Below are 21,320 nucleotides of genomic sequence, written 5' to 3'. Positions count from 1 at the left end.
TCCTCCATCTTATCATCACCATCAGACTGAGTCCTCCTGTTGTGGCTTCAGCTACAGGAAAGTAGATGATTGTATGCGGAGACGGACTCACGAGGACAGCCAGTCAAGGACGTTTAGCTTCCTGGTTTCTCCGCTTACCATGGCCAGTTATAGTACAGACAGACGCACAGTGTGATTCTCCGTGGAGACGAACGCTGCTGCTGCTGTGTCATATACAGTAACAGTCAGACAGAGGAGGAGGAGGAGATGCTGCAGCAGGGCTCAGTGTGCTCCATCCTGTGAGAGAAAGTGGTAAATGGACTGTGAATCCGCTGCTTGTGGAGAGCATTGTTGGATGTGTGTTGTTGGACATGCTGCCTTTACACCCCAAAGCACAAGCATGGAGATACACACTACATGTATACACACATGCACCTACATAACAAACACACTTGCACGCACAAGTGCACGCACACACACACACACACACGAGAAAGATATATTTAAAGTATACGCATCAGTGACGGTAAATCTGTGGACTTGAGTGTCACAGCCGTGGTCGGAGCTTTGCTGTCAGCTTTGCAAGCAGGTGACAACTCACATCACAACATAACACAAGCTCCATTTAGCAGCTGATCTGAAGATTTTGATCGTATCACATGGTCCTCAGCAGCTGATCGAGGGGTCAGATGTTTCTGTTGTCTTTTTCTTAAACACTTAAATTCATATGAAAGTTGAGGTTGTGATTCTTGACCTTGGAAAATAGTAGCTGAGGAAACCATCAAATAGTATGATGAAACTGAATGTAAGTTTTATTTACACATAAAAACCAAAGTGAAACTCTGTCACTGGTTGTATTATTGCTCTTTTCTTCCGAGAAGCTGAATTGAGTTTTAGAGTAAATGCATCACAGTCCAAAGAACCAGAAACTAAACCTGGTCCAACAAGTTGTCAGGATGCTGAACTCTCTCTACAGAGAACTGACAGAGATTAGCTTCATGTTAAAAAAATCCAAGAGGTAACACTGCATCAGACATTTAAAAAAAAGCAGAAGCATGTTAAGTATGTTAAGACAAAAATAGTCTCAAATAAAGTAAGTGTGTCTTGTAATTTGAAACACTAACGCAAATGTTTAACTTGATAGATCTATAGTCCAGAATCATGGATTTCAAGGAGAGATTCATAGTTTTTCAAGTCTTGAAGCAATGGCCACCTGCTCACATGAACTCTGGAATGGGCTGTGCTGGCTGTAATCATTTCTCCTGTTACTACTGGACATCAAAAGATGAATGTAAGAGATGGAGGACAGAATCCACTGTCCTCGCCCTGTGCAAAATGTGTCTGGAGTTAATGAGTCCTCAGCAGACTAAAATCTGGACTGAAAGCACATTAGGAGGGGATCTCCTAGTGTCCGCTATGAACAGGAGGAACAGTTCAAACGGCAAAACCTGATTCACAAATTGTATAAATTTACAAGTGAATTGTTTTATGGCAGATGTGTGAAAATTGAGAATTGTGAGAAAAGAATTGTGTTGTCATGCTAGATCTACTGCAGACGTCCCTGAGTACGATGAAAATCAGAATAAGATTCATCCTCGACGTACTGGAACAGGCTGGTTTTGATGCACTGACTCTGTGTGTGTGATGTAGATCATGTATCTCTGAACGACCTTAACCTTCGCACTGCTTTACTTCAGCTCAGTTGTATGATTAAAACAGAACAGATAGTTAATGATTACACTGTGTAGGTGCAGAAACTTCTGTGAAATAGTCTCAAGTTACACCGACACTTTCCTGTTCTGGTGTCTGCTGTGAGGTTGTGTGAATTGTTTTTTTTTTTTTTTTTTTTTTTTTTTTTTTTTAACGTGTTCGACCACTAGATGTCACCACACACAGAGGCAAACTGCTGCCATGACACCTGAACAGCCCTTCGACACACTGATAATGGTGCAGCAGCAGCAGCTACGTCCTACAGTGTCCCCTGTAGATGCAGAGAGATTCTTTCAAACAGTTTCATCAAGCTGAAGAGGCTGATTACATCCAATTACTGCCACTTTTACCTCTTCACACGTGATTTTGGTTGTCACATTAAATGGCACATGAGGGATGGCTGAGCTGTGAACACAAAATGCAGATAGACTCCAGGATGTGGACTGTAGGGTTACTATTGTAAGCTGTTATATATTCAGGATAAGAACATGACTTCATGACTGATGATTTCTCGGATCTGTTTTCATCTAGGTAGGTACCCAGATGTCTGAGGAGGCTCTGAGGATGACGTCTTGGCCTTGAACCCCCACCAGTATGTCAGGTAAGACTCACTCGCATTCTTACTGCCCCCTCAGGTTTATTCCAAATATGACTTAACTCCAAATGCTGAAAACAACAAGTGCTCCATGTTCCCCCCAGGATAATAATCTTGTCAGGTTAGAAAAGATGCTGCAGCAGCACTAAGAACATCATCAGACACTAAAACGCTTCACTGGAATACAAACATCCCTGTAAGGCAGGAAATCAGCTGCATTAAAACTATGAGACATGTCTGAACATGAACACGTCATTATTTTTTTTAATTTTCAAAATAAAAAGCAGGGAACATATCTGTATTAAATTTAAATATCAAAAATAGGTGGAAATCTAGTTATGCTTTCTACACATGATCAGTGGTGGGTCATTCTTTACATGCAAAGGGGGAGGAGGTGCTGGTTCCAGAAGTGTTTTCTCCATTCGTTGTTGTAGTTTTTCTTCAATGACATCCACAACATGAGGACTGTCTCAAATGACAGATCCATTTATGTTTTCTCCACCAGTGTCCATCCAAACCTTCTGAGAGCTCCAGCTGTGAGCCACCTAATATTGAAAAAAAAAAAAGAGCTCTTCTACTTCAGGAACCAGGCACCACCTTAAATACCTCCACCCACCTCTCAGCTCTATAGAAAAACAACAGTCAGACCAGATTTGCCACATTAGGGCACGTTTGATGACACAAATCCACACCACACTTGCGCGATCCACCCTGTACCACTCACAGTTCACACATCAGATCACGTGTAGAATGCCATAGAATATGTTACCATCATGATACCTTTTGTATTCAGTAGTTTTACTGGTTGACGATGAGCTGTCTTCACCACTAGAGGACCTGCTTAATGCCAAACACTGCATTGATGTGAGGGAACATAAAATGTGCTGGAAAACAGTTTAAAGCAATCTTCTCTTTTTAAGCAAGAACTATTTTGAGCCAAAAAGGGATAGATAAATAAATAAATAAATAATGATACACAAGTCTAGAGTTGAAATTAGGTGCTCGATTCCCCTGAACTGGGGAAAAAGCCACCGTCCACCCAGTTAACATCATTTTCTACAAACAAAACCATTTATTACAGTTCATTCAGTGCACACAGGGAATGTTAGGTTCACTTACGCACTTAGAAATTTAGTTAAGGACACGTTGGCCCTCCTGGCTTATCACGTACAAGACGTGCATATTGCTGACGTTACAGACCGTCTGAAGCACGCTGTGAGTTTGTTTAATCTGCAGAGACAGTGTAGATGTGAATTGGCCGTCACGTGTAGATGTGGCCGGTCTCAGGGAGCTCGCTGACCCCGCTGACATATGTTATTGATCTCAGACACGAGTTTACACGCATCACATGAGGAAATGAACCTGATCCACTCACTCTCTGTGAAGCCATGAGGCCCACAACACGACACGCTGCGAAAATAAATAAATAAACAAACAATAAAAAAGTGATGTTTGTGCTGCTGTTGTTTTAGGATTCACAATGACCTGCTGTTGAATGCTTTTTTTTTTTCTTATTTGATGTGAAAAGCAGACAAGCGTCAGTCTGCTTCTGTCATCTGTTTCACTGAGCAAGTAGCTTTTCTTTTAAAGTGCCTCTCCCATCTATTTTAGAGCCAGCAGAAAAATGCTCCCCCCGCTGGAAAGATGAGGCCATTCAAAATGGTAATATTTACCCTCCCTCTCAGCACTGCTTTCCTCCCCCCTCCCCAACCCAACCCCCCTCTCTCTCTCTGTCAGTGTGGGTGAGCTCTGGAGCTCTCTTGAAACATGTCGAGCTTTTCACTAAAAACTGAGGAGCTGCCTCAGATTTGAACCCGCTTCTGCTTTTGCATTTACATCTTGTTTCAACGCCTTCAGTGACATGATTGATTCTGTTTAGATCAGATAACTTGGGTTATTAGTCATTTGGGGGAACTCTGGGGTATATATATTTTTTTCAGGGCTTTCCCTGTCCAACAAAAAAAAAAAAAAAAACATAATCCATCACCCAAATCATTCACCGAGCTCTGTTCTACTTTAAATTTAATTTATTTAATTTTAATACCATTTCTGTGTAGAAATATTTTAGAGTAGCTGCAGACAGAGACAAGTCGTGTCTTGCCTATTTTCATTTTCGATTTAATCTAATGCAAATAGCCTGCTAAATAATCTTAAATGTGTTTAATGAAATCCCTTTTAAAGTACTATCTAATATAACCCTTCATGAATGTTGTCTTTTCAAGCAAGCAGACTTAGCTACAGTCATCAAGGACTTGTTGAAATTTGATATACAAAATATGTATTATACAAAATGACAGTTTCAGTCTTTATTAAATGCATCTACTGAGCAGATGTCCTCAGCTACAGCAGCTTCACGGTCAAACATTAAAGTCCAATTTTGGTAGAGTCCATAAATGAATTTTGATTTTCCTGGGAAATTGCCATATAATTGTCTCTAACTATCTGTAAAATAGAGACGGAGTTCAAACTTTGAATGGATTCATTTCAACTAAATGTTAAGGCAGCATCACCTGGAGTCTGTAGTCGGCTGCACAGCAGCTGAGCTCAACAACCAAAACACAAACACACAGTTCATTACATTTCAAGAATAAAAGTCAACACAACCAACTAAACCAAACCCTTTCATTAGTACTTCATTCTAGTTCTTTCTTTTTTTGGGTTCTCTCCAGGACACAGAAATTAGGAGATAAAGGACCCATACATAAGGCGCTGAAACTTCCCTTGAAGACTTGATTGTAAATGACTACAACATGTCCACTATGCTTTGGTAGTCAGGGACATGGACAAATTAGCATAACGAGACACGAATAAGTGCACATCAGATGCATCTAGAACCAGAAATGAACAAAACCAAAGAGGCAGCAAACGTTTAACTGAACGAGGCTGCAGTGGCAGGCCTGATTCAAAGCTGTTTCTCACAAATGCATTTTAATGAGGCGTACATGAGCTGTGTTAAATGATTATAGCCTGTACCAGCCTGCTCATAACATGCTGTGAACATGTAATTTACACGTGGAAGAGACAGAGGACAGAGGTCCTGTACGGAGCTGCAATGATAAATTCAGGGATCAATTAGTTGAATAAATATGAATTGTTTTTTTTTTATTAAAAATATCATGGCTGTTAATGACTGTAGGTTTTCAAATGTGTGAATTCTTACATTATAGTACACTGAGTTTTTGGAGAGTTTTGGACTTTTTCAGTGATGTCCCCCTCAGTCTCCAGGATATTTTGGTGATTCATGGTTTTGGATGTTTTATAGATCAATCAACTGATCGAGAAAATAACAAGGCAGATTAATCAATAATAAAATTACAGCCCTGTACCTGCATCCTCGTCCTGGGCTAAAGGACTGAAGCTTCTGTTGAGACAAAGTGGTTGAAACAGCTTCGTAGCCTGAAGTCACTTTCCTTCAATTGCAGACTATTAACTAACTAAATAACTCATTTGCTTTGCTGCATGTGTGACTCCTCAATTAATCAACTAAGTAATTACTGATGAGTCTGTAAGCATGCTGTGGACACTCTCCACTTCCCTCTGTGTCTCTGTTTCTCTCATGCTTACCCTCCAATCACTTAAAGTTGCAGCAGAGCCTTTCACATGACTGTAGGACAGTGAGGCCAGTTTCAAAAGCTATTCCTAATAGAGAAATTTTAAATGAAAAGCGGCACGCAGAGCCTTTCAGACATAGTTTCCATCAAGCCTGGCAGCTGTTTTATACTCTCCACTCATCACTGGTGCATTCAAGGACACTTCAGTCAGCTTCAAATGACCTTTTCAGAGAGGCCCTCGCTGCTGTGAATGGGCCAGACTAATTTCTGATCCTCTCTGATGACTGTCGACATGAAAGGCTTGACTGTAAAAAAAAATTGTCTCAGTGCAGTTTGAAGTCAGTTTTTTCGGAGCAGTGTGAGAATTATTTATTTATATAAATCCGTTGGGTTCAGATTTTGTGATAGCAGAACTTTCCACACCTCACTGCATTGTCTTTGCGTTCGATTAGCAAACCAAACACACTAACTTAAATGTGTCTTTGACTGAAATTGCATACTTCTCCGGTAATAGCAGCGCTGCTAATCAGTGCCCGCAGTGTCTTCAGTCAGACAGCATGGGCTGTATGTCTTTTCTGTTGATTATGTTGTTCATCTTTTGGTCTGTTCAGCCAAATTGCTAATTGCCATTCCGGCTAATTACCCAGCATTCTCCTCTGTACCTGAAGCAAAACCCAGTCACACAGTGAGCATCATTCACAGTTTTCACTAGGAAAGAGCGGCGGGGACAAAGAGGGACAGAAAGTGGCTCAGCACAAAGGTACACAAGCAGACGGTCCTGCAGCTCAGTGTGCGGCCGTGGGGGGTTGGAGATGGTGTCAACATGGCCGATACATGAGGCTGATGCAGCCAAACACGCACTGTAGATATGCAGCCAAAAACAAAGAGGAGTGCACCTGTGACCTGTAGTGATTTAAATTCAGGTTTAATCCACAGAAACTGTTCGTTTACTGTTATAAAGTGTTTCAATGGAATTGTTGCCCTGTTTGGAGATATTCAGAAAACCAGTATTCTGTGCCTGAAGAGTAGATGTCAGAGCTTTTATAAATCTTGAATTAATGTTTTAATGTTTAGCACAACAGAGGATTTTAGTAAACTGTCCTGTTTTGAATCAGTGTGAAGCAGAAATGACAAAGTTTAACTTTAATTATGTGAAAATGTTTATGAAGTTGTTATTTTGAATAAATCTTAATCAGACACGTAACAGGCCTTAGTGTCAGTGTTACAGTGTCTTCATTAGCTTACACTGATGATCAGACACAGATGTGGATGAGTCATAATGTCTCATCACCACTAGTAGTAGAACTGAGATGATCTGATGACTAAAGATGTCAGAGCCACTTTTTATGTAGAGCTGAAAAGACTTTTTTCTTCCTCCTATTAATGACGCAGCTTTCTGTGCTCAGGATTTTTTTTTTTTTTTTTGGCACTGCAGGTTTATTAAAAAAAAAAAAAAACATTTTAAATAGATTTTAAAAATAATTCTATCATTCTCAGCCCAGCCTGATAATGACTCAAAATTTTATCACAGAACACTTCAAGGTTGTAAAGATTATTATTTCACTATTTAAACACACAAATTCATCAGAATTTGCTATTTTATTTGCAAGTTAGTAGTTACAGTCTGACTCCTGTCTGCTTTGGTGAAGACAACTAGACTCAAAATACCTCACAAAGAAAGAGATGCCACCTTAAAACTGAATTTACACTGTGTAGTGTGTGTGTGTGTGTGTAGAATGACACCCCATTCACTCCAGTGAAAGGCCCATAACACATACACATGAATGATTTAATGGCAAGATAATACGCTGGTGTGGATCTCTGTGTATTAGATGTAACTGCTGGTGTCCTCGGGTGTCCGTTTGTGGTCTGTGGTCTTTGTATGTCCACAGGTCGTTTGCTTTCTTATCACTGTTTGTGAAGCAGCTGCCGTTTGTCTCTGGGTGACATCATCGTCACAGTCTGTCTCCCAGCTGCTCAGCTAAAGGAGACGCTCGTTCAAATTCAAACTGAGCTGCGTAATGTTTGATACGTCCAGCATTTTACTTTGTTTTCTTATCCGAGTTGGAATAGTAATAGTCTGCGTTTGTCAGCTTTGTTGTGGGGTGTGACTTTAATTGACGATCAGTTGTGTGCGTCTCAGGAGAGATCTCATTCAGCAAAGTTTGGCCTGTGGAAATCACAGCGTAATGATTTACTCGTTAGATCTCTGTCGCAGCAGTAGCTTGTTTCCAGACTTCTTAATGAGGTCAGTGAAGGGGACAAAAGCAGTTGTGATGAACTGTTCATGACAATGACGATGACCATTGTTACTTGTTGAAGTATAATTAACCCTCCTGTTGACCCGAAGACAACATGAGGGTTAACCCTCCTGTTGAGCCGAAGACAACAGGAGGGTTTAAAAAAACTTTTAGTGCATGAGCTCCACACATTTCTGGGAGAATTACAAGGCACACACACACACACACACACACCCTCTTGCTGTGAGGCTAACCACTGCACCGTGCCGCCCAATTTATAACACAATATCCAAAATCCTACATGTAAAGTATGCTAAATCTCAATAAGAGAAAATAAGGGGGAGGTTATTTAAGTAGATTAAAGTAAAAAACACTGAGTGTTTTTTTTTTTTTTTTTTTTTTTTTTTTTGCGATCATATGATGTCAGTAAGAAAAAAGGTTTTCATGTAAGGAGCTTTTACCTTCCGGCTCTGAGGTGACCGGCCTTCCAGCTGCACTTGATAGGAGCTCTGATATAAACAAGAAGAACAGTATCTAAAATAGATTTCTACACTTCATTGTAAAGTGCAGGATAATCCTCTCAAACTTTAACGTTTACCAATGGGAACCTTCTGTTGTTCCACAGAGCTTACCCTGAACTGTAAGGGGAAAGGTTCACCCGCTAATGTTCCCTCCTCAGGTAACGCTGTGGGTAACACCGAGTATCTAGGGACATCTGGCTCAGAGCATCATGTCAATTGAGGGCCCGGGGTAAAAGAGGTCCCTCACGTCCAGAAATTGTTCATGACCGGCTTTGAACCCCCAAGTCCTAAAGTAAACAATCAGGAAGGGAATATATATGTGCAAAAGCCTGCTGCAGGGCCACTGTGCCGAGGTGCCATCGACAGAGAAACTATGTTCCTGTGTGTGAGGGTAGATTATAGTAAAGTGGAGCCGAGAGGGAAGAAAACTGTTTTGTTTTGTTTTTTTTAAATAGAGAGGCTCTGTTGTTTACCTCAACCGTTTGTCGGGAATGCCTGGAGGTAGCTGCTGGAGCGTATTTACGTGGGTGTTTACTGAGCATTATTTCACTCAGGAAAAAAGCTGAAGCTGAAAGCTAAAGCTGATTAAAAAAAAAAAATAGAGTCGGGGTGAGTAGAGAAATATTTAAATCGTCTGAAAATTATTTTTGGATTGTTTTATTTTGAAAAAGCTAAAATGTGTGTTCTTGTGTACAAAGTGTTTCTGAAAATATTGAATGTGATAGTTTTACAATATATTGAGTTTTTTTGTACATATTTCCATATGAAAAGAAATACAAAGTACTTCAAGTAATTCAAGCTCCACTTAACTAACTTTAACTTTAGAGTTTTTAATAATATGCTGTTTTTATTGTAATTATAACAGTTGTTTTTTTAATATTTGTATTACACATATATACTGTATATATTTATATACTGCATATATGATTATATTATATAATGAATACATGCATATGTAACTACATTCCCCATGCATGTAGAGCAAACTGTTTTATTTACCAAGTCAATTTTGCAGCAGCAAAAGTGAAAGTAAATAATAATAACTTAGCATTATTTTTATCATTATTATTATTATTATTATTGTACATGTTCCTTTAAAAAACTAGATTTTTAGCAGTATAACAAAGGCTTAGCTTAAAAATTAAAAACTAATTTAATAGAAAAAATACATGATGAAGAAAAAATAATAATCTGTGACAACTTACAGACTGATCATAAAAAGCATAAAACCTCACATGGAAAAATCCGAGCTGCTAATTCTGTCGACTCAGACAACAGATTGTTTCAGCACTGAGAGGCGTTAGACTGTCGGATGAACGCCTAACAGTTTGTTCACAGTTGTTTAAGAAACTCCAAACAAGATTAGTCCACAGCAAGGACATCACCTCATCAAAAAGTTAAACTGGTATCAAGCCCTCTTTGCAAGCAGATTTGCCTCACAGGGCCTGCCTCTTACCAGCTGCTGCATGTCGATCACATCTACTTGTCACACACACTCACACTTATTACATTCATGGAGTCAGTAATCCCACGGTAAGCCTTTTTAAATGCTCATCCAGCCTGATTACATAGAGTAAACATTGATCATCCATTAATTCTCAGGTTTGTACAATTAAAGTTAAAGGTAAATACAAATGAATAAATGCAAATTCATCTTGACTGTATTGAATTGTGGGATTTTAAAGTAAGTTGTCGTTACTGTAAACACAGTTTGTATTTCAGTGGTATTAATGATAAATCTCGATGTCCGTGATTCAGTCTTTATCGCCGCGAGTTTGAAAGAAAAGCAGTTTAATTAAGTGAAACACTTCAGTGTTTCACTCATTGAATCATTCATTCTGGATAAAGAGCAAGTTTAATTCTTTTGAACCCTTCATGTTTATATATATATATATATATTTTTTTTTTTGTTTGTTTTTTTAATCTTAAGCAATCGCACCCCACAAAGAAATCAAAAAAATAGAATAATAAAAAAAAATCTTTGAAATGTTTGTTCTACAATTTAACTGGAAATTATAGACATATTATAATTTTAGAATGATCTTTTACATTACATTACATTATGATTCCTCTGTGCACTCTCAGTCTTTTTAGCTCAGCACCACGTCACCCTGAGTCTCACTGCACATTTTGTACGAGCATATTAAAATGACAAACTTTGAATCTTAATCACCATAACGAGCCACGTACAGCAAAACCTGTTTTCCTTGCATTTAATGCCAGCAGGGTCTGTCTGTGTTTAACACTCAGAGACTTACATGGTTGAACTTTCCATTGCACCTGTCTTTAATGAGGTGCTAATTGAGTCTGGGAGCTTGCCAAAGAATAGGTCTAAATAAACAATATCAGACTTAAGGGCTTTCGTGGAACATTGTAAGACTCTCAGCGATCATCTCAGAAAACAGAGACAAGCTGTTAATGCTGGTTTAACAGAGAGAAAAAAGTTTCAGATTCTGTGAGTTAGTCTAATGCATAAAGCATGTACACTGAACACAAACTAGATCATTTTAAAGTAGAACAAAGTCATTTTCAATAAAATGAAAAGTTCTAGTTCCAAACTCCTTCATGCTCATCCCTTATTTCTATTTTCAGTTTGCAGTGTATTGTAATATCAACTTGTAATATCAGATAGACCAATTTTTTGCGCCTCTCAACTCAGTTTTGACTAGTTTCATATAAACTATTAACCACCCCATGAACCTCTCACCTAAAATCTATAATCATCAATAAGCATCTATATAATTGTAACTATAACGACGTTCAGTCTTCATGTATATGCACTGGATTTTTATTAATTGAACTGTAATTACTAAATTAGTTTTAAAATTGTTTAATAGTATGATATTTGTGTGTCTTAAATAAGATTGTTGCTTAAATGCACTCAATATATTAAAAAAAAAAATCTAGTAACTTATTTGAGCTGCATCCTCTTTAAACATTCTAGTTGAGACAGTTTGGTCTGTTTTTTGTTTTTTTGTTTTTTTCATCATTTTACTTATAATGCTAAAAGAGAGTGGGGTTCAGACAACAGAGACTGAAGGAGAAGAGCAGATAACATGAGATCACTGAACAATGTGCCCCAGTGAGGGATGAGAGGGACGTCTGTGAGGGTAGTGTTGTGTGTTTCACAGAAACAAGGCCACAGGAAGATCCTCTGAATCTTTCATTTCACTTTTCATTGGTGGAAAATTGAAAATTGCTCATCTCCACCTCTTTATCGGTCTCCATCTTCACGCTCAAACTGTAATCTGTAACTAAACTGTATATCTTGGTTGTTGTTGATTATGTGAAAATGAAATTTTTTTTTGTCTGTTTTCACCAGTGACAAAATGATTAATGACTAATATCACTATCTGACCCTTTGGTCAACTGAATTTTAATTATTACACATAAAGAAGACTTTCTTAACCTGTGATTCCAGTTATATATAAATGTTCACTTACTGCTTTATTATCATCGTCAAATTCAGTGTCAGTACCATTAACACTTCTTTATGTAGTAAATCTACAGTGTTATAGGTAAGTTTTGTTTCAGCAAAACAAGCACCTGCATATGAAAGTAAAATCCTTTATGGCCCTATGTAAAATGTGTAGGGTTTAAATTTGACAAATTCCTACTTGGACTACGCCACAAGGCTTCAGGAGTCAGTAGACCTTCATTTAACATGACTGTCAGGCCCGTCTCACTCTTCTTTTGCAACACGTGTGCGTGTTTCACAGCACATGAATGCATCGTTGTCATGCAGATCATCTCGTTCTCCACAACTAATGAGATTAAAAAGCCAATGCTCCACAGTCAGAATTGTCGCCTCAAACATGAGTGGGTTGACATCTCTAAGTCGCTTTAGGTGTCATGTCTGGACACGTAATCCTTTTGTCAGATTTTTACCCTCTGGGTTTCCACCTGTATGACAGGATTATCAGCATTAATGCTGAATTTGACCTAAACAGGCAGGAAAAGATACAACTGAGCAAAAACTACAGATCCTGTTCCTGATCTGAGTCTCCTGCAGGTGAAAACTGTCTCAGATGAAGTGAATCCTGATGCATGTTACTGTTCATAGATCTCAGAGGAGAATATTGTCAGGTTAAGATGAACAAAATTTATAATTAATTTCCACACAAAGTGTGAGTGTGAAAGCAACATGATTTGACAAGATAAGCTGAAATGACAAAAAAAACAAGTTTTGTGATTTTTACTGTTTATATTTTTCAAACTTTGTTGGGGGGAGCCTGCAAACAATCAAAGATATTATTCTTTATTTAATTAATGCTGATTTCATAATATTAAGGGACATGTGCAAATACAGTACAGTAAAAACAAATCAGTTTTATCCTGAATTTATAATGAGAAGAAAAAAGAGTAATTTCAAACAGATTTATCTTAGTAACTAAAATTGTCAAAGAGTTTAATAGCTAAAAAATTTCAAACAACCTGCTGCTGGGAATGAAGATGTTCTATTAGATATAAAATACATTTTAAATGTCAAACTCTCTCTAATTCAGATCTTCTGTAAATCACCTGGAAATTAAAAGGAAAGGACACTAAACAATGACATTTGAAGCATGTTACTTAGCATGTGAAAAGATTTCAGATGGGACATTCAGATTCAGTCACTTTATAGAGTGATTTATCATAGCAGAGTTTGGTAATACCATTGTATTTATCATATTTTATTTTTATTTTTTTATAAATTGTGAAATACAAAATGAAATTCAAAATCTAAGTCTTTAAAATATAAAAAACATACACAGGAATCCTGATTATCTGTTTTTCTTCATAATCCTGTGCATCGGGCGTATTGATCGTCTGCAGGCGTGCAGACAGGCTTCACGCCAGCGTGCCATTCAGGGAGTTCAGTTAAGTGGATTTTAAAGCCAAAACTGCACGCATCTTTACTCAGACTTCACCATGTGTTCATGCATTCACATGCCTCCATGTTTCTGGCCCACCTCTGCGATCCATTAACCCACAAAGAAGTTGCGTGTCCAAGTGTGCAGTGGTCTGCTAATTTGGTAAGAAGATAAAAAGTCATCTGCATGTGCGTCATCACATCTTACCCAAATCTGAATGAGTGGTCGAAGCTTTACGAACGATTCCAGAGAGAAAGAAACAAACAAAAAGTTCATGTTGTGGGAAAAAAAAAATTATTCTTTTTTTTTCACTTTTTTGCATTAAGATTGGTCTGTTCACACTTTCTTGTGTTTCTTGATAAGCAGACAGGATCACAGGAGACTGCTGCTGGAAATGAATAGATATTTGTGATTGTTTTAGTGAAAGAGCAGAATTAATTATGTTTTAAGTATAGGTGCACCATCGTTTCTTTACTCTTCTGTAATCGAGTTGGAGCTCGCTCCGTGTGCCTCGAAATAGAAAACCCAAATTATGCCACACTCAGCTTCACATGACAGCTTAATAAGCCTGTAATTGCTGGGCTCGTGAGAATGTTGGGAGCTGAAATGAGTTCACAGGCAGCAAATGGTGGAGAAACAACAGCTTAATTGTTAATTGTCAATATGATTCCATGTATTTCTTTGTACAAAGGAAAGACTCGTTTTAATGTCTTTATTTTCTTATCTGGCTTATTCTTCTTCTATAGTATCTTAAAAATGTAGACTCACGAGCAATCCAGCTAATGATCTGCCTTTGAATTTACATTTTTGCAAATGTCTCATGCTAAATAAGACCTTAAACAGCATCATCTACTGTAATTTTCATACTATTTTAACAGTAATATAAATTGTATTAACATTGCAGTTATAATTATTTGGCTCTAAATTTAACAAAACAATATAAACATATAAAGATCAGAGAAAGTACTTGTATAAATGAAAAGTGAAAGTAACATGAATTCATAAAAATCTATCACATTTAAGATGCTAGATAAATAAGCTTGTTGTTACTAACAGTGCTAACCTGTTACGGTGAAGTATGAAGAAACATAGTTACAATGTTGAAGGAGGCTTTATGAATCCCAACGGATACACATCCTCGGCAAAAGGCTTATCCCATCTTTATAGAACAGGAGGCCTAATCAATATGGCTGAGTATAGCTGATGTCGAGGATAATAGGTGCATTATCTGAAACAGATCACGCAGTGTGTCGCTCGATGTGTCGCCGGCATGTCTCGCGTCTCTGTGAATCAATACTGATTTTTGCGAGTGACAACCCAAGTGTCATCACCAAACTATTACAAAGGAAAAACAGTTTTATTTTGTAAGATTTTAGCATAAATAATACAGAATGTGATTAATAAAAATAAAGACAATTTATTTCTGATATTTTTTTAAGATAAATTCTAAGAATAGTAAAGACTTTGTATTTAGTTGTCACTGCTTTTTAATTTTAACTTTGTGCTGTCCATTTGAATATATATACATGTTAGTATATGCACCGTACACTAATGCGTATAACTAAAAATGTAATTTATTTTGTTAATTTGATTTGTCCAGTATATGAGCAAAGTTAGTTTTTAATTTTGGTTATTGTTCCTTTAAAAAGTGCTCTCAGTGCATTAGCTTCGCAGTAAAGGTTAAACACATGTTTACAGTCTTAATGGTAAAGAGTCAGCCTTCTTAAAATCTTCCTAGCGTCATAACATTTACTTAATAGTTGGCAGGAATAATTATATGACCCTGGTCTAATCGAGCTTGTTTGCAGATTCTGTTTAAAATACCCACAGGATAAGTAAAGGGGTTAATGCTTTAAGGTTAGAGGTTAAAAGGTCAGGAAAGATATCAGGGTTAAGAAAACTCCTGCTTCTTAGATGATATGAGAACATTTGCCAAATAGATTCTTCATCTCTCCCCCTCAAGTTCCTTTGAAACTTTTCTTTGTTTCCTTTAAAGAATTGTTTTTCCCCTCGGTGGATGTTGTTGGGCGAGGTCTTTACTGTAGGTGCAACACACAAGGTCTTAATCTGTGACATCAGCACTGTCTGTGGCACATCGAGGATTTGTGCAGTATAAGATTAGAGCTCTACGTCGTCATAAATCTCTGCTTCCCAAGTCAGCCGGATGGTGGCAGGTGGGACAGTTGCTTGGTGTAGTCTGTGCTCTGTGGATTTGGTGGATAAAATGATTGTGCGTCTACATAGGGTCAACTTCCTATGACGTTTGTGTTTACTAGGTAGGAAACTTCGCATTGTCGCGTTCAGTTGCTGCGTCTTGGACCAGACCGATTAAGATTTTCTTTTTATGCTTCTATTCTGTGGCTCTACATGATGAACTACTACATACCAGACATGTATGAGATGCCTCATGTTGGAGTAGGAGGCTACGCGATGCAGGGCAGTGGGGAACCCTGCATGTACCCAGGTGAGGGGCCCGGGTATGGACACTGTGAGCCCCAGCCCCTGCACCACCCGCCCTGCATGGAGCAGACGTGGCTGCCCAGCCAGCAGTACTCTTGCTCGTACGCTGGTGGCCCCCCTGTTTTTAAGAGCGAATTTTGCAGCATGGAGATTCCTCTTAGTCACTGCCACCATCAGCCTGAGTATTTTCCTGAGATCAAACCCGACTTCTCACACCTACAGTGGATGCATGACTCGCACAGAAAAGGTATGACCGTCTGGACTGTGACTGTTTACGTGTTCCTGAAGAAAGGGGAATTTCTCGGGTGGGCAGAGTTGCTGCATTGTACACTTTCAAGTTTTGTGTTGTGAACTGAGCAATGAAATTGTTTCTGTTGTTATACGGTTGTCTTTCTGGATTTTGCGTTCCGTGTTTCTTTGTTATTTTTGAAATAGGTTTGGTAATTAGTGAAGACTCCACCTTAATCAATGAATCAATGATTTCAAATTAAGTCTGATAAGCGTAAATCCAAGACTTAAGGCGTCATGCGGTGGCAAGTCTGTGAGCAGGACACGGCACATCTGATGGTCAAAGTTTTTTGAGGCGGGCTGTGGGGGGGGGCGGGTTTCCTTATTGATTGATGTGGAGGCAACAGAAGGTCGATGCATGATGAATCATTGCTTTCTTCTCAAACCCCAAAGAAAGTATTGATTGGTTTCCTAACCTCCGGTCTCAGAGGTCAGAGCACTGATCTCATTAAGTTGAATCCCAAAAATGGACCAGGTGTTAACTCAGTGGGTTAACTAGAAGCTACGGTGCAATCTCTGGAAGTCAGCGCTAATCAAGTATTAGGTGTCATGTTATTGGACGTACAAGAGTCGGCCTACTTTCCACAGCAGAAGCATTTCCATAGCAGTCTGCACCTGGATGTTACAACAAACGGACACAAAGGAAAATAAAAAATAATAATAATAAAAAAATGCCAAACCAAAAAAAAAAAAACTAATACATTTGAACTAAAATGCAGAATTACACAAACAGCATGAAACGTCATATTCTAATTAAAATGACCTTAATTTAACACTTAATATTACTTTGACTTCAACTAATGTCTGGTTGAAAATGTGAGCATGTGGAACCACAATTCTCATGAAAAGCAGCTCAGACTATAAATGCAATGTTGTTGTTTTTTTTTGTTTTTGTTTTTTTAAATTAATGAATAAACTCTAATGTTCACAATTTGTTCTTCTCTCCAGGGTACATACCAAGTTACCTGGACAAGGATGAGCTATGTGTAGTATGCAGGGACAAAGCCACAGGCTATCACTATCGCTGCATTACCTGTGAAGGTTGCAAGGTAACACGAGCGAAGCTCGCGACAGAACCGTAGCAGCAGCTTCATTCGCTCCTCGTCATTTGAAAGCAGCTCTGAGCCTCTGACCCCTCTGCTCCTCTCCAGGGCTTCTTCAGGCGAACCATCCAGAAGAACCTTAACCCAACCTATGCGTGCAAGTACGAGGGGAAATGTGTCATTGACAAAGTGACCAGAAATCAGTGCCAGGAATGTCGCTTCAAGAAGTGCATCGCGGTGGGAATGGCAACCGACTGTAAGTTTTTATAGGCCAAGATACTCCAGAAAAAAAAAGAGTGTTGTTTCGTCTGCTCTTCTTTGTCTGATTTTTTTTTCTTTCTTTTAATGTGGAACAACAACCTGCCCAGGAGCTGCAGAGGAAAATTCCAAATATTAGCCTAAATATGTGTGGAACAGTCAGCAACTAGATAATTGATTCATAATTTCAGTCATTTTTGTTTTGTTAAGAATTGCCAAAGGGATTTTTTAACACTTAAAAGCAATGATCAAGAAACTAATCAAGCATTTATGAAAATAATTGGTGTTTGAAAATGGATAAACAATTATGCTGCAAGGCTGGTTTGAGGAGTTTCTGTGAACATTTTGATACTTGTTACCTCGGCGTTTGTAACTGATCCGACTGCAGCCACTCTACACGTCGAAGACTTAAAACAGCTACACTTCTTTTTTTGACATTTCCTTTTTATTTCAGTAGAAAGTTAACAGGTACACAGCATCTTATATTTCACACTTGAGTTCGAACAGCTACATTTAGAGCCCGCCGTGAGGGTTTCACACTCCAGATAGAGACTTTGGGTGGAGTGTCACTTTAAGTGTGGGACAGCAGTGACAAATGTGTTCGCCCTCAGAGTCTCAAGCCTCTTGTAATGACCTTAGGACTCTGTGGTTTCTTTTAAAAGTAAAACAGTTCAAAGTCACCGAGCAACAGCCTCAGGAGTGTAACAGTTTAAACCTTAAGTAAAGAGCTGTGTGGGAATATTTCTTGGATCAGTCAGTGGATGTAACATGCAGCGGTCTCTCACAGTGAACTTACAGTATTATGCTTCATGAGCAAGTGTCACTTAACCTGAAAGTGATTTTTTTGTTGTTTGAACATTTCATTTCTGCCTTTTTTTGGGGGCTGAAATCAAAGCAGCGAGTGCCTCAGCCTCAGCCATGTCATGCTTTTCCCTCCTCCTCCTCCTCCTCCTCCCCCCTCCTCCTCCTCCTCCTCCTCATTCCTGCCCTCTCCCTTGTCTCCCTTTTTCTTCTTCTCCTTCCCCTCCTTCCACCCCAGTGGTGCTGGACGACAGCAAGAGGCTGGCGAAGCGGAAGCTAATCGAGGAGAACCGGGAGCGCCGTCGCAGGGAGGAACTGCAGAAGACGGTGTGGGACCGACTGGAGCCCACCCAGGAGGAGTGGGACCTCATCCGTATGGTGACTGAGGCCCATATGGCCACGAATGCCCAGGGCAACCACTGGAAGCAGAAGCGAAAATTCCTGGTGAGACATCCTCCTCCTCCCTCCCTCCCGACCACAGCCACAGTCATTGTATTGATTACCCTGCCTTATCCAACCCATCTCCCACCCCTACCTTCCCCTCCCACCCACCCCTCCCGGACCCCCCTCCTTCCAAGTCATGCCCCAGTCTCCTCCACCTCCACCACAACCACTGTGCCACTGTTCCCTGTGTTAATATGTCCATGTGTTTTTTTGTATCTCCTTGTAGAGTGGGGAGAATTAGCTGGACGATGGAGAAAAGTGTGTTCCTCAACGCAGCTGCACTAATTTATAATGGAACATCTTATTCTTGTCTTTTTTTATGTCTTACCATGCAATGATCCTTAATCGCTAATACTAATAACTTGCTTTTTTTTCGTGCTGTCTCATTTTCCATCTTTCTCTTTGTAGCTTTTGATTTCACACCTCAACCTTTTTTTTTTTTTTATCTTTAACTAATTTTGTTTCTTTTCTTTGAAGTTTAATCGCTCTGTCCAGATTGAAAGTCTGTCAGCTGTTGACTTTATTTTGGGTTTCTATGGCACGATCAGAGGAAGCACTTGTTAACCCCGGGATTCCACAGCTTCATGCTCCACTGGGAGTGTTTCAGATGATGTTGACTGATCTGGTCTTTTGTTTTGTTCACCCCTCGTCGTCCTCCGACCGGTTGACTTCTAGACCTGCAGCCTCTGGTTATGACATTGATGTAGTGATGCAATATATGATCAGCACAGTCTGACCTGATGCTCAATCTGCTCCGTGCAGAAAAAATAGACAAGGCGCGTATTTTTAGCAGAGCGGAGCGGAGAGAGCAGCTTGTGCGACGCTTCTGAAACATGCTGCCGTGCATCTGGTGGAATCACAAACACTGTCTACAGTTCACCTGGTGGAATCCACAGCACAAAGCTGAACCCGCATCGTAGTGAAACAGATTTTTGTTAAGAAGGGAAAAGTTTTTATTCGACGTTTGTTTTCTGAAACTTTGAATTTCTGAAAACGTACATTTTGTTAAGAAAGTCGCAGGATATCGGGAAATTTCAGCATTCAAATATGAGTCAAATCTTTATTGATGTCGCACGAGTCTCCCATCGTGGCCATAAAACTTCAATTTCTTAAAATAATCCGTTTTGTCGATGGCCGTTTGAGTGTTTCTGAGGACCTGTTTACAGTCGTGGTCTTCACCCTGAATCTCACCATAGAAACCCATCTTGGATTTCTGTCCTCACCTGTTTTCTATCTGCACACTCTTTCATCTGTCCTCAGTTTTAACTTGTTTTCTTTTTAGTTGGCTTGACACGGGTTCTTCATTGAAACTTCACGATTCCTGTTGATTATCCAACAGGTCGAGGAAGCTATGCTTCTTAATGAAATAACATGTAATTTATTCTATACTTCTGACCAGAGTGCAGCGGGGGTGAAGGAAACTAAGGTAAGAAACAGTGGACAAAAAAAATATATATATATAGAATCTGATGTACTGACTATCAGACTATCAAACAGTGCCTGACACAGTGCGTAGTCTCATCCCTGATATCAGTGCTGAGGATGCAGTCTTACAGTGTGTCATGAATATATTAATTCACACTCATTTACATGCATAACACATTTAATTAAGTGAAACAGACACATTAGACCTACATGTCTTTGGAGATACATTTACATCTTTACATCAGAGTCAAAACTTTTTCAGCTAAATCAAAAGTAAACTTTCTACCTGCTATGCAATGTTTTTCCACTCAAACACTGACCTTCCCTCTTTGTCGTTTCAGCCTGAGGATATTGGTCAAGCGTCGATGGCAAATGCACCTGAAGGAAGCAAAGTGGATATAGAAGCCTTCAGTCAGTTTACAAAAATTATCACCCCTGCCATAACCCGAGTGGTGGACTTTGCCAAAAAACTGCCTATGTTTTGTGAGGTGAGTGTTGCTGCTTATTTAACCAGGCTTCATTACAATGTAGACAAGAGAGCGGAGAGTTCACAACGCTCCCTCTGGCGGCTGCAGTCTGGTCTGATCCGGCTGTTGACACCTCTTTGCGTTTGTAATGCTGCGGTCACATTACAGTGGATTTACAGTTAAGCCACCAATATGCTTTGGCAATAGTAGCTTATCTCAGATACATCTGCAACATCGTCAGCCTCAGCCAGTGAATAACAGAATACACCAAAGATACGTTTGAGGAAACTGTCAATAATAATAATAATTAGCCATATTCCTCTGCTAACGATGCTCATCTGTGTCTCCCTATAACCAGCTGCCTTGTGAAGACCAGATCATTCTGTTGAAAGGCTGTTGCATGGAGATCATGTCACTGCGAGCTGCTGTTCGCTACGATCCGGAGAGCGAGACTCTCACGCTGAACGGGGAGATGGCGGTCACGCGCGGCCAGCTTAAGAACGGAGGCCTGGGCGTAGTCTCGGATGCCATCTTCGACCTTGGCGTGTCTCTGTCCTCCTTTAACTTGGATGACTCTGAGGTGGCTCTTCTACAAGCTGTCATCCTTCTGTCATCCGGTAAGCACCTGGTGTCTGACTTCATGTCACATGTAACGTCACATGAAATCACATGAAATCCATAACAA

General features: G+C 39.4%; 1 protein-coding gene across 2 annotated transcripts in view; it reads left to right on the top strand.

The window, feature by feature from the left end:
• thrb (thyroid hormone receptor beta) overlaps nt 1-21,320 on the top strand; it is a 102,414-nt gene that overhangs the window by 73,073 nt on the left and 8,021 nt on the right. Inside the window, exons 3-10 of one of the 2 annotated variants that reach the window (XM_041052773.1) lie at nt 2,221-2,290; nt 3,896-3,946; nt 17,146-17,246; nt 17,349-17,496; nt 18,538-18,743; nt 20,083-20,169; nt 20,510-20,656; nt 20,994-21,252. In XM_041052773.1, coding sequence (XP_040908707.1) covers nt 2,284-2,290; nt 3,896-3,946; nt 17,146-17,246; nt 17,349-17,496; nt 18,538-18,743; nt 20,083-20,169; nt 20,510-20,656; nt 20,994-21,252 — 1,006 coding nt within the window. In that variant the 5' untranslated portion in view covers nt 2,221-2,283. The remainder of the gene's footprint in view (nt 1-2,220; nt 2,291-3,895; nt 3,947-17,145; nt 17,247-17,348; nt 17,497-18,537; nt 18,744-20,082; nt 20,170-20,509; nt 20,657-20,993; nt 21,253-21,320) is intronic. The other variant, XM_041052774.1, reaches the window with a different exon arrangement.

Source organism: Toxotes jaculatrix, chromosome 13 (assembly GCF_017976425.1).
Source record: "Toxotes jaculatrix isolate fToxJac2 chromosome 13, fToxJac2.pri, whole genome shotgun sequence".
Taxonomy (NCBI): domain Eukaryota; kingdom Metazoa; phylum Chordata; class Actinopteri; family Toxotidae; genus Toxotes; species Toxotes jaculatrix.
This window is presented reverse-complemented; position numbering and strand designations above follow the sequence as displayed.